A 15,753-nucleotide genomic window follows, 5' to 3' on the forward strand; every position below is an offset into this window, starting at 1 on the left:
TTAAGTCACAGTTGCACCATTTTTATTCCCCCCCCCCATATTTTATATCACACACACAGCCCTGAGGCACAGTGTTTACATGTGAAACATGCAAATGACAATAAAGAACCTTGATCACATCAATAAACAAACCACAGACCAAAAAGACATGCTAATTTTTTTTATTTATCCAATATCTATACAATAAGCATCCATTACAACAGAACAATTCTAGTACTCCTCCTCTCCATCTTCACCATCTTGAGGAGAATCTGCTCCAACCTCCTCATAATCCTTTTCCAAGGCAGCCAGGTCCTCTCTGGCTTCAGAGAACTCTCCTTCTTCCATTCCCTCACCAACATACCAGTGCACAAATGCCCGCTTGGCATACATCAGGTCAAATTTGGAATCCAAGCGACTCCAGGCTTCAGCAATTGCAGTAGTGTTACTCAGCATGCATACAGCCCTTTGGACCTTAGCCAGATCTCCACCAGGTACTACAGTGGGGGGCTGGTAGTTGATCCCCACCTTGAAGCCCGTGGGACACCAGTCCACAAACTGGATTGAGCGACGGGTCTTGATGCTTGCGATAGCAGCATTGACGTCTTTGGGTACCACATCACCACGATAGAGCAAGCAACAGGCCATGTATTTGCCACGACGAGGGTCACATTTCACCATCTGGTTGGCTGGCTCAAAGCAAGCATTTGAGATCTCAGCCACAGACAGCTGCTCGTGGTAGGCTTTCTCAGCAGATATGATGGGGGCATAGGTAACCAGTGGGAAATGGATACGAGGGTATGGAACCAGATTGGTCTGGAACTCCGTTAGATCAACATTGAGAGCGCCATCAAATCGCAAAGAAGCAGTGATAGAAGAAACAACCTGTGCAATTAGCCTGTTCAGATTGTTGTAGGACGGACGGTCTATATCCAAATTGCGCTTGCAAATGTCAAATATAGCCTCGTTGTCCACCATGAAGGAACAATCAGAGTGCTCGAGGGTGGTATGAGTGGTTAAGATGGAATTATAAGGCTCTACCACTGCAGTGGAAACCTGGGGAGCAGGGTAGACTGAGAACTCCAGCTTTGATTTTTTGCCATAGTCAACAGATAGGCGCTCCATCAGCAGAGAGGTGAAACCAGATCCAGTTCCACCACCAAAGCTATGAAAGATCAGGAATCCTTGCAGACCTGTACACTGGTCAGTCTACAGAGAACAAAAACAAAAAACCTATAAGGGAACCTGTCCTGACAGCTCACATGGTATTGAGTGCACTTTTATTAAAAAAAAAAAAAGGTTCCACCTACTTCCCCAAAACAAGCATATCCCCCTAGGGGGAAGTCAGCTAATGCAGGGGCCTCAATCTTCTGTAAAAGGCTGCTATGGCCATAAGTAAAATCATTCTAACAGGACACATTTAAATCTATTAATCTTTTTCTCCCACCACCCAAATCAAGAAGGAAGCAAAGTCTTTAACCACATTGGGGATTCACAGATAAGAACACACCCCTGCCTTGATGGTTCCAGATACAAAAAAAAAAAACAAAAAAAAAAAAAACAAACCACCCACAGCTGTTCCTGAAAGGTCAAATACACCATCTAGACCAGTGGTGTCAAACCTGATCCATAAAGGGCCGTGTGGCTGCAGGTTTTCATTCCAGCCATGCAGCAGCACCCTGATTTGGCTTATTCAATCAACTGACACACCCACCCTTTAATCAAGGGTGGGTGTGGCTGCAAGTATTTGATTGTGTGAAGACAGTTCAGTTGATTGAATGAGCCAAGTCAGGTGTGCTGCTGCATGGCTGGAATGAAAACCTGCAGCCACACGGCCCTTTATGGATCAGGTTTGACACCCCTGATCTAGACAAATAACTGAACCCCCCCCCCCAAAAAAAACCCACCCCGTTCTATTGATCTTTGCAGAGAGGGGGGAACCCACCCCACAACACTTGATTCATTTAGTGACTGAAGTTTATATCTTTAAAAAAAAAAAAACCCTCCCAACCACATCTTAACTGGTACCATGTTAATATTCTTGCGAAATCCAAACAGAGGAGAACCTCCCAGTGACAAATGGTGGATTTGCTACTTTCAAGAAAGTAAAAATAGAAGACTTATACAATTATTTTTAGTCATTAAAGCCATTAAAAAAAAGGAAAAAAAAAGCCAAACACACACCTCACCATTTTTCGTATGCGATCAAGGACAGAGTCTACAGCCTCCTTGCCAATGGTATAATGACCACGAGCATAGTTGTTAGCTGCATCCTCTTTGCCACTGATTAGTTGCTCTGGGTGGTAAAGTTGACGATAGTGTCCATTCCTAATCTCATCTGTGAGCAAGCAGTTACAAAATAAACCATTAAATCAAGATACAGAACCTAGACATCAGTTTGAGGTCAAAAGGTGCAACAAATGAAGTACCCAGTAAATGTGAAACCCAGATATTTACAAGTATTCTTATGTTACTGAAAAGGACATCATTGAAACAAAATAAATCAGGATCATTTAAAATGTCTCAGACTCAAAACAAACAGACTCATTACAATGCATTTTACCTACAACTGTTGGCTCCAAGTCAACAAAAACAGCTCGTGGAACATATTTTCCAGCACCAGTGTCATTGAAGAAAGTACCAAAAGAAGAATCAGCCAGGTTGCTGCTGCCAGAAGTGATTGCCCCATCAGGCTGGATACCATGCTCCAGGCAATACAGCTCCCAGCAGGAGTTCCCCATCTGGACTCCTGCTTGACCAATGTGCACAGAGATACACTCCCTCTGTACATACAGGACATTACACACCAGTCAAATAGGAGTTGTAATCCAAACATAAGTGTTAAGCATATTCTTTAATAAATCAGTACAGTGGAACATAATTACCATTCTATTCAGTGCTGAAATAAAACAAGGCAGAAAATTATTTGATCTACAAAGTAACAAACCACAATAACTACCTCAGCCACTGACAAAAACTAACAACTCTCTAAACTTCTATTACTTCACCAAACAGCTCTACTATACTAATCATCTGAGCTAACTTTATAACAGGTGACCGCCATCTTAGGGGCGTGGTTTTTCAATTAAGGCCGGAAGTAAATAAAACGCTTTTGACTTCCTGTGCAAATACTCTGGATAAAATAGAAACTATTGGCTCCTATAACCTACATAATGCCCTGTATGTACAACATGGAGTTATTTGGGATTCATCTTTAGCTCGCTGCATCAAAAATATCTTTATTTGCATAATATATATATATATATATATATATATATATATATATATATATATATATATATATATTTGCATATACTATATTTAGTTGCAGATTATTATTGCAACTATACATCATCAGTAGGGTAAAACTAACTTGTCTCACGACAGTCTAATCCCAGCTCTCGTTCCCTGTTAGTGTCTTGTCATTTTTGTTTGTTCTATATATTAATGTAAAATGTTATTTGGAGTAAGCCCCCTTAGATGAGCCTTAATGCTCTTAGGGCAAACTCTGACCCCAAATATGTTTAAATTTAAAAAAGTGTGTGTATATATATATATATATATATATATATATATATATATATATATATATATATATGTATGTGTGTGTGTGTGTGTGTGTGTGAGCTATAACATTTTCTAATAATAACGGTAATTCAGGTGAGTCGGAGAATCGGTTCAGTTCACCATTAAGCTTCGACTTTTTCGATTCCCAAACGACTCAGGTTTTTTTTTTTATTCTCTTAACGGGTTTTGTAGCTTGATTTAAAATGATCCTTAAGACACGTCACTTCTGTACGCGGAGTAAATTGCTTGAAGAGATAAAAACTAAGATTATTAGCTACGTCCAATAGGCTATGGTATGTATATTCTTTCAATGAAAATGTACTTAACTTAAAAAAAAAATTAATTGCTGAAACAGGGCTTCAGAACCAATTTCCTGATTTGTAAACTTTGTGAAATTCAGATGTAATGCATTAAGGATGGGTGTCCAGGTATTCAGTGGTCCAGGACTGAGAGGTTGGGAAGGTGCTGGAGCTCCGAGTAATATATAGATTTGGTCAAAAGTTTACGTACACTCATCATATACATGAATGTTATGTCTACTGACTGGGCTTTCAGTTATTTCTTTAAACTTTCTTCTTATAGGGAAGAATAATTATACAACATACATCTTCCATAGGAAAAAAAACCCCCAACAATTCAGTGCACAAGTTTTAATTATTATTTTTAATCAACACAGGGTCAAAATATATACATACAATCACTTACATTATTGTTCATTTGGGATTCATCTTCAGCTCACTGCATATAAAATGTCTTTAATCGTAACAGTAATTCAGGTGAGTCAGAGAATCGGCTCAGTTCAGTGAAGCCCTGTTTCAGGCAGTGAATCTTTTTTTTTTTTAAATACAAATACTTTTGAAAGCCTAGATTGGACATTGCTATTAATCTCAGTTTTTATCTGTTTAAGCAATTTACTCCACGCACAGAAATGATGTGTCTTACGATCATTATAATGCTATAAAGCCAGTTTAAAAAACAACAATAAAAAAACAACCTGGTAATGAGTCGTTTGGGAATCGAAAGAGTCGAAGCTTAATGGTGAACTGAGCCGATTCTCTGACTCACCTGAATTACCGTTATTATTAGAAAATATTATCGCTCTTAAAGATATTTTCGATGCAGCGAGCTAAAGATGAATCCCAAATGACTCCATGTTGTACATACAGGGCACTATGTAAGTTATAGGAGCCAATATTTTCTATTTTATCCAGAGTATTTGCACAATTAGTCAAAAATGTTTTTAGGCCTTAATTGAAAGACCACGCCCTTAAGATGGCGGTCACCTGTTATAAAGTTAGCTCAGGTGATTACTATAACAGAGCTGTTTGATGAAGTAGTTTTTTTTTTCGTGTGTATTTGTAAAGTTTTAGAGAGTTGTTTGTTAGTGTCTGAGGTAGTGTGTTACTTTGTAGATCAAATCTATCTTTTTTTGTTTTGCTTCAACATTGAATAAAATGGTAATTGTTATATTACATTGACTTATTAAAGTGTACTTTTAATATTTGTTTGGATTATGACTCCCATTTGACTGGTGTGTAATGTCCTGTATGTACAGAGGGAGTGTATCTCTGTGCACATTGGTCAAGCAGGAGTCCAGATGGGGAACTCCTGCTGGGAGCTGTATTGCCTGGAGCATGGTATCCAGCCTGATGGGGCAATCACTTCTGGCAGCAGCAACCTGGCTGATTCTTCTTTTGGTACTTTCTTCAATGTCACTGGATCTGGAAAATATGTTCCATGAACTGTTTTTTTGTTGACCTGGAGCCTACAGTTGTAGGTAAAATGCATTGTAATGTGTCCATTTGCTTTGAATCTGCCTTGAGTTATTTAAACAACCCTATTTCATTCATTTCCATGATGTCCTTTCAGTAATGACTAATTAGGTTCCATGTTACTGGGTATGTGATTGTTGCACATTTGATCTTGAAGCAGTGTTTAGGTTCTGTATTTGTCATTTTAATGAATGATTTGATTTTGTAACTGCTTGTTCATAGATGAGATTAGGAATGGACATTTTACTGTCAACTTTACCACCCAGAGCAGCTAATCAGTGGCAAAGAGGATGTAGCACCAACTACACCTGTGGTTACTACACCATTGGCAAGGAGACTGTAGACTCTGTCCTTGATTGCCTATGAAAAATGTTAAGGTGTGGGTGTCACTGTGCCCCCCCCCAGGCTTTAATGATTTAGGATGATTGTGTGCAAGGGTGCTGCTTTTTTTTGGGGGGGGGAGTGGCAAAGCTGTCATATGAGATGTTCTCATCTGTCTGGATTTTGCAATAATATTTGCATGGTATCAGTTGAAGTATGGGTGGGTTTGATTGTGCTCAATACCATGTGAGCTGTCAGGCCAGGTTCCCTTTTTTTTTTTTTTCTCTGTAGACTGACCAGTGTACAGGTCTGCAAGGATTCCTGATCTTTCACAGCTTTGGTGGTGGGACTGGATCTGATTTCACCTCTCTGCTGATGGAGCGCTTATCTGTCGACTATGGCAAAAAAAAAATTGAAGCTGGAGTTCAATCTACCCTGCTCCCCAGGTTTCTACTGCAGTGGTAGAGCCTTAGAATTCTATCTTAACCACTCATACCACCCTCGAGCACTCTGATTGCTCCTTCATGGTGGACAACGAAGCTATATTTGAGATTTGCAAGTGCAATTTGGATATAGACAGTCTGTCCTATAACAGTCTGAACAGGCTAATTGCACAGGTTGTTTCTTCCATCACTGCTTCTTTGCAATTTGATTGTGCTCTCAATGTGGATCTAACGGAGTTCCAGACCAATCTGGTTCCATACCCTCATATCCATTTCCCACTGGTTACCTACGCCCCCATCATATCTGCTGAGAGCCTACCATGAGCAGCTGGCTGGGGCAGAGATCTTGAATGCTTGCTTTGAGCCAGCCAACCAGATGGTGAAATGTGACCCTTGCCATGGCAAATACATGGCCTGTTGCTTGCTCCATCATGGTGACGTGGTACCCAAAAAGGTCAACGCTGCTATCGCGAGCATCAAGACCAGTCGCTCAGTCCAGTTTATGGACTGGTGTCCCACGGGCTTCAAGGTGGGGCTCAACTACCAGTCCCCCACTGTAGTACCTGGTGGAGATCTGGCTAAGGGCTGTATGTATCCTGAGTAACACTGCTGCAGTTGCTGAAGCCTGGAGTCGCTTGGGTTGCAAATTTGACCTGGTGTATGCCAAGTGGGTGTTTGTGCACTGGTATGTTGGTGAAGGAATGGAAGAAGGTGAGTTCTCTGAAGCCAGAGAGGATCTGGTTGCCTTGGAAAAGGATTATAAGGAGGTTGGAGCATCTCCTCCTGAAGATGGAGAGGAAGAGTACTAGAATTGTTCTGTTTTGTAATGAAGACTTTTTGTACAGATATTGAATGAATAAATAATTAGCTGTGTGTGGCTTCAGTTTATTGATGTGGTATTCATAATTTTAAAATACAAAGTGTAGGACTATCTAAAATGAACTTGAAAGCTGTGGACATGAGGGGTAGTTTTGGCAAGCATTAGTTTTCTCTTAGTGCCTTGGATTTAGTTTAAAGGCTCGAGTAATAAATGAGGCCTTTTTGAGACTTCATTTTGGGTTCAAAATCTGTTTGTCAATGACTGGGTTAGAACTGTGTGTGGAGTTATTTAATTTTTTAAAAATGTTTTCAGAAATGCTTATTTACCTACTCTTAATAATGTTACCTGGTGCAGGATTCAAGAGTTTTAGGCCAATTTAAAAACAAAGAGGGGAGGAGACTCTTCCACTTGAGCTGAGGCTGCTCCATGGAAACAGCAGGTCTACCTCTGATAGATGTGCTTTGGCTGGGCTATACTGCTTTAGTAGTTCAGCTAGATCTGGTCCCTCATCTCATCTCATTATCTCTAGCCGCTTTATCCTTCTACAGGGTCGCAGGCAAGCTGGAGCCTATCCCAGCTGACTACGGGCGAAAGGCGGGGTACACCCTGGACAAGTCGCCAGGTCATCACAGGGCTGACACAGACAACCATTCACACCTACGGTCAATTTAGAGTCACCAGTTAACCTAACCTGCATGTCTTTGGACTGTGGGGGAAACCGGAGCACCCGGAGGAAACCCACGCGGACACGGGGAGAACATGCAAACTCCGCACAGAAAGGCCCTCGCCGACCCCGGGGCTCGAACCCAGGACCTTCTTGCTGTGAGGCGACAGCGCTAACCACTACACCACCGCGCCGCCCAGATCTGGTCCCTTTGATTCTATAATTTGTTTCTACTCTTCTGCAAAGGCTTTCCAGTAGCTTTTGGAATATTTGCTGTGGGGGAGTGGCTCAGGTGACGAACGTAGCAGAGCTGTTTAGTTAGTCAAACAAAGCCCCAACAATAAATGTTGTTTGCTGATCATGGCAAGTGCCCTGCTGTGCCCTCTACATGTTTAAATTAACAAAACTTTAAAAATTTATCCATTTTATAAATTATGATCTGGCTAAAAATGGATGCAGCTATTTGCACTGAAACTGGAAATCCATCTGTGACATAACCGGATCGCTAGTAGGCCGTTTACCTTCGTTACATGGGGGGGCCAAGATGGCGTCGTCGTGGATAGACGTGATTTCACGCTCGTCAACATTTTCAAGTGAAGTGGACTGGCAACTAGTTTAACCACATTTTTAAGTAACAAAGTGTGTAATGTAACATTCAAAAAATAGTTGAGTGTATGGGAAGAAAAAATAAACCAAGGTAAAGGAAAATCTAAGAAGATGCTGCAAGACATGGACGTTACGTTAGTGAACTCGGCTAGCTCCAGGGCTGTGCATTCTCCGTTGGGTGAGGAAGACGGTAAAACTTGGTTCGGCTCAAGTCCTTCATTTGACCGTAACTTTACTGTAGCTACCGAGCCAGATACTCCTGTGAAACCCGCAACTAAGAAAAGTAAGCACATGGAAACAGAAACGCCGGCTACGACTAATGTTAACACTGAAAGTAATATGGACATTTTTTAGCTACTATCCGTGAACTGTCTGTTAAGCACGATGCAACATTTTCAAAAGATTTCCACAATTGAAAAAATGACTCATGATACCTCAAGAGAAATAAAGCCTCTCTGTTACGGTGAAACAACTTGTGGTAGATGTGGCAGAGAGTAAGAAAGAACTGCATCGAATGGACAGAGAGGTTCATGCTTTGAAAATGGAAAATCGCAACCTAAAAACTGCACTGGATGAATCCCGCTGTTACGGCTGGAAATGGTTTTTGAAACTTCATGGTCTAAAGGAGTCTGACGGTGAGAACGTGAGAAGGAGAGTTATAGACATCCTTCAGCAGGTGGCACCGGACGTGTGTGATCATTTACAAGCGGGAGTCGACATTGTCCACCGTCTCGGACCAAAGCAAGAAGGGAAGAATCGATCCATAATCATCCTCTTCACAGTTCGGCGAGCTCGAGACGCGGTCTGGAATGCTGCGAGGAAATCTAAATATCTTCAATCTAAACAGCTGTCTATCACGGAGCCCCTTTCTGCAGAGGACAGAGCAGCGAGGGAAAAGCTTTGGCCCTTGGTTAAGAAGGCTCGTGAAGAGGGCAAGAAAGCATCTTTCAGGAGATCATTTGCCCTCATCGATGGGAAGAAGTACAACTTCTCAGATGTCTAGCCTAATGAAGGGGGAAGGAAGAAGGGGAGAGGGAAAAGGGGGGAAAAGAAGGGAGGAAAGAAAGAGAAAAAATGCTATTTTTACATGCCAACCTGAGTCTTGTTTCCATATAGGCTTTGTAGCTCAGCTGAGATTTTTTTTTTTTTTTTTTTTTTTTTTTTTTTAATTTAGCTTCTTTTTCTCTCTCATAAGGAATCAATGGGCTCCAAAGCTGACTCAAAAAATCTATAGCCTATACACATTTTTCCCTTTCTCAGGTTTTTTTTTTAACATTTTTCTTCTCATTAACTACATTGACTGACTGAATTTAAGAGATTTAAAGGGTAATGCCCATATTCAGTTCTGACAGTATCCCTTTTGAATAGCCTAATTTTATCATAGGCCTATGTCTTTTTTCACTGAACTCTAAAGGGAATTTTATAAGTGGGTGACACAAGTGTTTAAAGCTAAGAGTATTTTCATTTGACTTTATATTTAGCCTAGGTTTATAAGGGTAACTTGCATTCCTCTGTGTTCTTAAATAGAGGTCCTGTATATTTTCACACTGTTAGCCTAAAAGTTGCTAAGTTGTCATCCACCTCTCCTTGGTAGGTGAGTTTGTAGTAAGTTTCTTTGCAAGTTCTGGGTAAGTGTTAATTGTAAGTATTAATTGTTTTCTTTATGGATTGTTTTTAAGTCTATTTTGTCTTTTAAATGTGAGAGGAATGTGTGATAATGTGAAGAGGAAAGCTTTTTTATTTTGTAAAAGAAGCGAGGCAGATATTGTTTTGCTCCAAGAGACTCACTCAACTGAGCTGGATGTTAAGTTATGGAGATCTCAGTGGGGGAATACTGTATATTATAGTCATGGGTGCAATAATTCAGCAGGGGTTGCTATACTTTTACATAGATTTAAAGGGGAAGTATTAGACAGTGAAATCTCCTGAAGGTAGATGGGTGATTGTTGCTAAACAAGAAAATGGCCTTTTTATGCAATATATATGGCTATAATTTACACTCTTCTAACAAAACATTAATCAAATATTGAATAGTGCCAAATTACTACTTGGAAAATATGTTGATTCATATATTACCTTTGGAGGTGACTTTAATGAATGTGTGGACCCTAGTGTTGACAGATTCCCCCCCCCCCCCCCCCCCCCCATCGAGTCCAAGTCCTCTTATAAATAATTTGACTTTAGCTTTATGTTCTGAGCTCTCCTTAGTAGACACTTGTCGATTCTTTAATCCTGATTCATTGGACTTCACCTAGTCAAACAAAAACTCAACACTTAAATCGAGAATTGATCTTTTTCTAGTTTCCCAATCAGCTGTAAACTTTGTTAAAGGCATCTCACATTCTTTTGCACCACTGTCTGATCACAAATTGATAACTATTAAATTAGGAGGTCAACAGGATTATCCACAATTACGAGGTTATTGGAAAATAAATAACTTATTAAAAGATGAAACATTTAACAATAGTATTAAACACCTGATATCTGAGATATTCCATGACCTAAGTGAGGGGTGTAAACAAAAATGGGAGTTTTTCAAGTACAAGGCAAGACATATTGCTATCAAGAGATCCAAAATGATCAAAGCCTCTAAACGTCAATTTGAAGCAAACTTCCTCAATAGAATAGATGAACTGTCTAGGGAAAATATTACAGAAGAAGAAAAAATAGAAAAGGAAAATCTTAGCTTGCAACTTGACAATTTTTATATAGACTTGGCAAAGGGGGCCTTTATTAGCTCAAGGGCCAAATGGCTTGAGGAGGGTGACAAGGAATTCTAGTTTTTTTTTTCTCTCTAGAGAAAAGAAAAGCCTTGACCTCTCAATATCAATGGCACCATATCAAATGATCCTTTTTCAATCTCATGTTTTGTTGAAACCTTTTATAAAAATTTGTATTCTTCCAAATTTAACTCGAGCAACTGTAGCAGATCCATTGAAAACATCTCGTCTCGTCTTCTTCCGCTTTATCCGGGACCGGGTCGCGGAGGCAGCAGTCTAAGCATGGAAGCCCAAACTTCCCTCTCCCCAGACACCTCGGTCAGCTCTTCGGGAAGAACACCGAGGCGTTCCCAGGCCAGCCGAGAGACATAGTCCCTCCGGCGTGTCCTGGGTCTTCCCCGGGGCCTCCTCCCGGGGGACATGCCTGGAACACCTCCCCAGGGAGGCGTCCAGGAGGCATCTGAAAAAGATGCCCGAGCCACCTCGGCTGGTTACTCTCGATGTGGAGGAGCAGCGGCTCTACTCCGAGCTCCTCCCGAGTGACTGTGCTTCTCACCCTATCTCTAAGGGAGCGCCCAGCCACCCTGCGAAGGAAACTTATTTCGGCCACTTGTATCCGCGATCTTGTTCTTTCGGTCATTACTCAAAGCTCATGACCATAGGTGAGAGTTGGAACATAGATCGACCGGTAAACTGAGAGCTTCGCCTTTTGGCTCAGCTCCTTCACCATGACGGACCGGTAAAGCGACCGCATCACTGTGGAGGCTGCACTGATCCACCTGTCAATCTCGCGCTCCATCCTTCCCTCACTCGTGAACAAGATCCCGAGATACTTAAACTCCTCCACTTGAGGCAGGACTTCTCCACCAACCTGGAGAGGTCAAGCCACCCTTTTCCGGTCGAGAACCATGGCCTCGGACTTGGAGGTGCTGATTCTCATCCCAGCCGCTTCACACTCGACTGCAAACCGCTCCAGTGCATGCTGGAGGTCCTGGTTTGAAGAAGCCAGCAGGACATCATCCGCAAAAAGCGGAGATGAAATCCTGTGGTTCCCAAACAGGATTCCTTCCGGCCCCTGGCTGCGCCTAGAAATTCTGTCCATAAAAATTATGAACAGAACTGGTGACAAAGGGCAGCCCTGCTGGAGTCCAACATGCACTGGGAACAGGTCTGACTTACTGCCGGCAATGCGAACCAGACTCCTGCTCTGTTTGTACAGGGACTGGACAGCCCTTAGCAAAGAGCCCCGAACCCCATACTCCCGAAGCACCCCCCACAGAATACCATGGGGGACACGGTCAAATGCCTTCTCCAGATCCACAAAGCACATGTGGACTGGTTGGGCAAACTCCCATGAACCCTCGAGCACCCTATGAAGGGTATAGAGCTGGTCCAGTGTTCTGCGACCAGGACAAAAACTGCATTGTTCCTCCTGGATCCGAGGTTTGACTATTGGTCGAATTCTCCTCTCCAGTACCCTAGAGTAAACTTTCCCTGGGAGGCTGAGAAGTGTGATTCCCCTATAATTGGAGCACACTCTCCGGTCCCCTTTCTTAAAAAGAGGGACCACCACCCCAGTCTGCCACTCCAGAGGCACTGTCCCCGACCGCCACGCAATGTTGCAGAGGCGTGTCAACCCAGACAGCCCCACAACATCCAGAGACTTGAGATACTCAGGGCGGATCTCATCCACCCCCGGTGCCTTGCCACCGAGGAGCTTGCAAACCACCTCAGTGACTTCGGCTTGGGTAATGGGCGAGTCCACCTCTGAGTCATTAGCCTCAGTCTCCTCAATGGAAGACATGACGGTGGGATTGAGGAGATCCTCAAAGTATTCCTTCCACCGCCCGACAATGTCCCCAGTCGAGGTCAACAGCTCCCCACCCGCACTGTAAACAGTGTTGGCAGAGTACTGCTTCCCCCTCCTGAGGTGCTGGACGGTTTGCCAGAATTTCTTCGAGGCCGACCGATAGTCCTTCTCCATGGCCTCCCCGAACTCCTCCCAGTTCTGAGTTTTTGCCTCCGCAACTGCCCGAGCTGCAGCACGCCTGGCCTGCCGATACCAGTCAGCTGCCTCAGGGGTCCTAGAGGTCAACATGGCCCGATAGGACTCCTTCTTCAGCTTGACGGCATCCCTTACTTCCAGTGTCCACCACCGGGTTCGGGGATTGGCGCCACGACAGGCACCAGAAACCTTGCGGCCACAGCTCCGAACAGCTGCGTCCACAATGGAGGTAGAGAACATGGTCCACTCGGACTCAATGTCCCCTGCCTCTCTCGGAAGCTGGGAAAAGCTCTCCTGGAGGTGGGAGTTAAAGACCTCCCCGACAGAGTGCTCGGCCAGACGTTCCCAGCAGACCCTCACCATACGTTTGGGCCTGCCAGGTCTGTCCAGCTTCCTCCTCCACCAGCGGATCCAACTCACCACCAGGTGGTGATCAGTTGACAGCTCAGCCCCTCTCTTCACCCGAGTGTCCAAGACATGGGGCCGGAGATCAGATGAAACGACAAAGTCGATCATCGACCTCCGACCTAAGGTGTCCTGGTGCCACGTGCACTTATGGACACCCCTATGCTCGAACATGGTGTTCGTTATGGACAAACCGTGACTAGCACAGAAGTCCAATAACAAAACACCACTCGGGTTCAGATCGGGGAGGCCGTTCCTCCCAACCACGCCCCTCCAGGTGTCACTGTCGTCGCCCACGTGAGCATTGAAGTCCCCCAGTAGCACAATGGAGTCCCCAGTCTGAGCACCCCTCAGTACCTCTCCCAGGGACTCCAAGAAGGCTGGATACTCTATACTGCTTTCGTTCCGTAGGCACAAACAACAGCAAGAGCCCTCTCCCCAATCCGAAGGCGCAGAGAGGCGACCCTCTCGTTCACTGGGGTAAACTCCAACACATGGCGGCTGAGCTGGGGAGCTATAAGCAAGCCCACACCAGCCCGCCGCCGCTCACCATGGGCGACTCCAGAGAAGTGGAGAGTCCAGGCCCTCTCGAGGAGCTGGGTTCCAGAGCCCAAGCTGTGTGTGGAGGTGAGCCCGACTATCTCTAGCCGGTACCTCTCAACCTCCCGCACAAGCTCAGGCTCTTTCCCCCCCAGTGAAGTGACATTCCATGTCCCAACAGCTAGCCGTTGTGTCCGGGGATCAGGTCGTCGAGGCCCCTGCCTTCGACTGCCACCCAATCCACACTGCACCAGTCCCCTACTGCTACCTCTGTGGGTGGTGAACCCACAGGAGGTCGGGCCCATGTCACCTCTTCGGGCTGGGCCCCATGGGCAAAGGCCCGGCCACCAAGCGCTTGCATACGAGCCCCAACCCCAGGCCTGGCTCCAGGGTGGGGCCCTGGCTGCGCCATACCGGGTGATGTCACGGTCCTTGATGGTTTCTCCATAAGGGTTTTGGTGAACTGCTCTTGGTCTGGCCTGTCACCTAGGATCTGTCTGCCTTGGGAAACCCTGACAGGGGCATAATGCCCCCGACAACATAGCGCCTAGGATCATTCAAGCACACAAACCCCTCCACCACAATAAGGTGGCAGTTCTAGGAGGGGCCATTGAAAAGATATAAACAATATTCCTGTTATCAATAATGCTTACAAAGAAGGCTTACAAACAAATAACTGTTGCTGAAGTAAAGAAAGCCCTTAATTCTATGAAAAAGGAAAGTCTCCTGGTATTGATGGGCTTTCAACTGAATTCTATCAACATTTTTGGGAATATATTCAGGGTCCCCTACTTTGTATGTATAATGAATGTCTGGAACAAAGGGAGATGACGACTATTATGAAACAAGGAATAATCTCACTTAAACTGGGTAAAGATTCGCTACGTATTGACAATTGGCGCCCAATCTCATTATTAACGATCGACTATAAAATATTAGCTTTAGTTTACGCAAATAAACTCAAAACAGGTCTCTATGATATCAGAAACTCAATCTGGTTTTATGAAAAACCGACATATAGCAAATAATGTAAGACTGGTGCTTGATTTGCTAGACTATGCCGATGCTGTGCCTTCACAAGCTCTTATCCTTTTCTTAGATTTTTATAAGGCCTTTGATACTATTGAACACTCATTTATTTTGGAAACTTTCAGGTTATTTGGTTTTGGAGATGCTTTACAAAGATGTATAAATTCCGTAATAATTAACCAAAATACAACCAACAGTTTTGAGGTCAATCATGTGTTATGCCCACTTGGCTCAAAGCGGAGATAACATAGAGGAGACCACACCGAACGTAACGTTATACTATGATCATTTATTAAAAGAGATTCAAACCCAGTCAGTAAATGTAAGCTACTCAAATGTGTAGTGAACGTCAGCTTCATGCAGTGTAGTGCGTAAAAAGATAAAGGGAGAGGGAGAGAGAGAGAGTCAAAGAAGAGGCTGCAGCCAGCCCTCGTAGCCACAGGGCCAGAGCAGCCAAGCCAGAGCAAGAATGAGAGACCCGACAGACCTGGAGGAGGTGCTTTTAAACCCCTCCACCCAACTACCAATCAGCTGGCCTATTGGCCACCATGGCCAGCCAGCCAAGTTGATCAGCTCCCCCTGCAGCCTGGGAGCTGGAAGACCGGGCCACTCATAACTAATATGTAGGAGGAATGAGGCAGCCATAGCACAACAGAGCCGGGCGCAACATCACTCCCCCCATAAGACAGACACCCATGCCTGGGTTCTGACAGGGACCACACGCAATCCTAACCCCAACATACAAACACACACTTGACTAAAACATTAAACATTACAATACATTAGACACAGTTATCCTGAAAGCCATTAACTACATGCATACACATATACTCACACACCCACACTCCACCACCCCAACAGTGTGTCCCCCCCCCCCCATCC

At 44.0% G+C, this 15,753-nt stretch overlaps 1 protein-coding gene and 1 pseudogene across 1 annotated transcript; one reads left to right on the forward strand and one right to left on the reverse strand.

Moving 5' to 3' along the window:
- Positions 1–210: 210 nt before the first annotated feature.
- On the reverse strand, positions 211–2,876 carry LOC132900560 (tubulin alpha-8 chain-like). Its single transcript, XM_060942730.1, has 4 exons — positions 2,865–2,876; positions 2,543–2,762; positions 2,169–2,317; positions 211–1,188 (listed from the first exon to the last, which is right to left on the reverse strand). Exons 1-4 carry the CDS (start codon positions 2,865–2,867, stop codon positions 211–213), a joined length of 1,350 nt encoding a protein of 449 aa, XP_060798713.1. The 5' UTR covers positions 2,868–2,876.
- A 2,115-nt stretch (positions 2,877–4,991) lies between these two features.
- On the forward strand, positions 4,992–6,891 carry LOC132900561 (tubulin alpha-4A chain-like; annotated as a pseudogene).
- The last annotated feature ends 8,862 nt before the right edge of the window (positions 6,892–15,753 follow it).

This window comes from Neoarius graeffei, chromosome 16, assembly GCF_027579695.1.
Source record: "Neoarius graeffei isolate fNeoGra1 chromosome 16, fNeoGra1.pri, whole genome shotgun sequence".
Classification (NCBI taxonomy): domain Eukaryota; kingdom Metazoa; phylum Chordata; class Actinopteri; order Siluriformes; family Ariidae; genus Neoarius; species Neoarius graeffei.

Excerpts from the sequence above, each read along its gene's own strand:
- LOC132900560 (XM_060942730.1), bottom strand. Across the intron at positions 2,318-2,542 it reads CTTGGAGCCAACAGTTGTAG|ATGAGATTAGGAATGGACAC; the intron begins GTAAAATGCATT and ends GCTTGCTCACAG. Across the intron at positions 1,189-2,168 it reads TTGATCGCATACGAAAAATG|ACTGACCAGTGTACAGGTCT; the intron begins GTGAGGTGTGTG and ends TGTTCTCTGTAG.